Below are 2,032 nucleotides of genomic sequence, written 5' to 3'. Positions count from 1 at the left end.
TTTTAACGATGAAATAAGGGGCTAAATACTATGCAAGCATGTTAAATTTTATAAATTTAGCTACATTTAAGTTTGCTTTCGTGTATTTCTCATGCAAGTATGAATATGAATCTGGCTATCCTATTACCAGAATTTTCTAACTTATCAAAATATAATAACCTAATTACATGAATTTTTTTAAAAATGTCAGACTCTAAATAACATTATTTCGACTAATTCTATCATTATAAATTTCATAAGCTCGTGGATGATAATCGTCCCCTCTTGTAGATTGGAAATGCCTTTGTCGACTACATAGCAAATGCAAAGGGTACTATTGAATATCTTTGGAGCCATGCACTTTTCTCAGACGAAACATACTCAGACATACAAAGATACTGCAATTTTTCAAATCGTAGTGCCTCTAATAAATGCGATCAAGCTTATGAAATGGCGTTTAATGAAATTGGCAATATTAGTGGATACAACATCTATTCTCCACTTTGCCATGCTTCTCCAGGACAAGCCAAGGCTGCAACTTACGTAAGACCACTACTACACCTAATTTTATTGATTTTTTTTTTTATCTTTCTTTTATCAGGAAAAAAAAAATTGCTGATCAATATAATATTATCTAAATGTTTCCTTCTTTTCGGAATTATATTAGCCTGGTAGTTTTGATCCTTGCTTGGATCACTATATGGAGACCTACCTAAACATTCCAGAGGTACAGAAGGCTCTCCATGCAAATATTATTAAATGGGAACCTTGCAGGCAAGTCAGAATGGTTTTACAGAATACTATCATAAGTGTTAATTTTCTTCAAAAAGAAAAATTATTATTGAAGGCTTGGCTTAAAATGTGTTGGAAGACATAGCATTACTCTTTTTATTTTCTTAAACACTCCTATCATTTTATTTGATTCTTGTATATACAGTTTTCTCAAGTGGAATGACAGCCCAAAGACAATCTTACCAACAATCAAAAAGCTTATTGGAGCGAAGTTAAATATATGGATGTACAGGTAATGCAACTTGTGAAATGATATGCATAGTGCAGACATACAGTTTCTGGTTAAATGACATTTTACTTGTTTAAATTAAAATAAAAACTAAAATCCAAACTAAAATGTATTGTTTTCTTAAAGTGGTGATTTAGATGCAGTGGTTCCAGTAACTGATACTAGATATTTCATCAAGATGCTTGAACTCCCAGTGAAGAGTAGATGGAAAGCATGGTACCAAGATGATGAGGTAATATTCGTTTTGTATTGCAAATTCAGATGGATTAAGACACAAATAAATGTTTAATAGGAATTATATCCTAAGCCTTCAAACATGTGTTACTTACTTAAAAATGATTAGAGAGTCTGATTCAGAGAATGGAGAATGAATTGATGGTATATGGTGTCAGGTTGGAGGTTATGTAGAGCAATATGAAGGATTGACACTAGCAACTGTAAGAGGGGCAGGACACCTGGTTCCACTTTTTCAGCCTAGAAGAGCTTTGGCGATGATCACCGCATTTCTCCAAGAGAAAGTTCCCGCTTAATATGACGCAACCTTTTTTTTTTCTTGAGTTCTTAGTTTGAATAATGTCCTGATTAATTTAGTCATGTTCTGGCTATGTTATCCAACTTCATGGATATTGTTGTGGGACAAAGAATCGTTTAAGATTTGTTTGGAATAACGTTAATTTATATTGGCATATTTTGTTATTTTGAGTATCAATTAACTAATACAAATATGCCAAACAGTTCTAGCCCAATTGATATGTTCGTTGGTTCCAAAAGTAGATGTTACAAGTTCAAGTCCAACTTGTGATCATCCCTAATTAATTTCTATAGCTTCCTATGTCGAATTCAATCAGTAGTTAGCCTAATGTGGTCCTTAATGGTAACTGGCACCATCCTACTAACTGGATTTGTGCAATCCCCACAATACGCGAGTGAGAAGAAGCATTCTGAGAATGAGAAGATATCTCTATCGTTCACCTGTTATGAGAAAACAATGGAAATGTAAAAATTCACACGACAATAATTAAATACAAAAAA

At 33.0% G+C, this 2,032-nt stretch overlaps 1 protein-coding gene across 1 annotated transcript; it reads left to right on the top strand.

The window, feature by feature from the left end:
* Positions 1–270: 270 nt before the first annotated feature.
* Positions 271–1,533, top strand: LOC110035373 (serine carboxypeptidase 24-like; the record flags this gene model as incomplete). Its single annotated transcript, XM_020739607.1, has 5 exons — positions 271–522; positions 647–766; positions 927–1,003; positions 1,127–1,232; positions 1,393–1,533. Coding segments are annotated over 5 exons (693 nt in total), but the record flags the coding sequence as incomplete, so codon positions are not given.
* Positions 1,534–2,032: the final 499 nt, after the last annotated feature.

This window comes from Phalaenopsis equestris, unplaced genomic scaffold, assembly GCF_001263595.1.
Source record: "Phalaenopsis equestris unplaced genomic scaffold, ASM126359v1 Scaffold197483, whole genome shotgun sequence".
Classification (NCBI taxonomy): Eukaryota; Viridiplantae; Streptophyta; class Magnoliopsida; order Asparagales; family Orchidaceae; genus Phalaenopsis; species Phalaenopsis equestris.
Note: the sequence above shows the minus strand (reverse complement) of the source record. Positions and strands in the feature narration are given on the sequence as shown.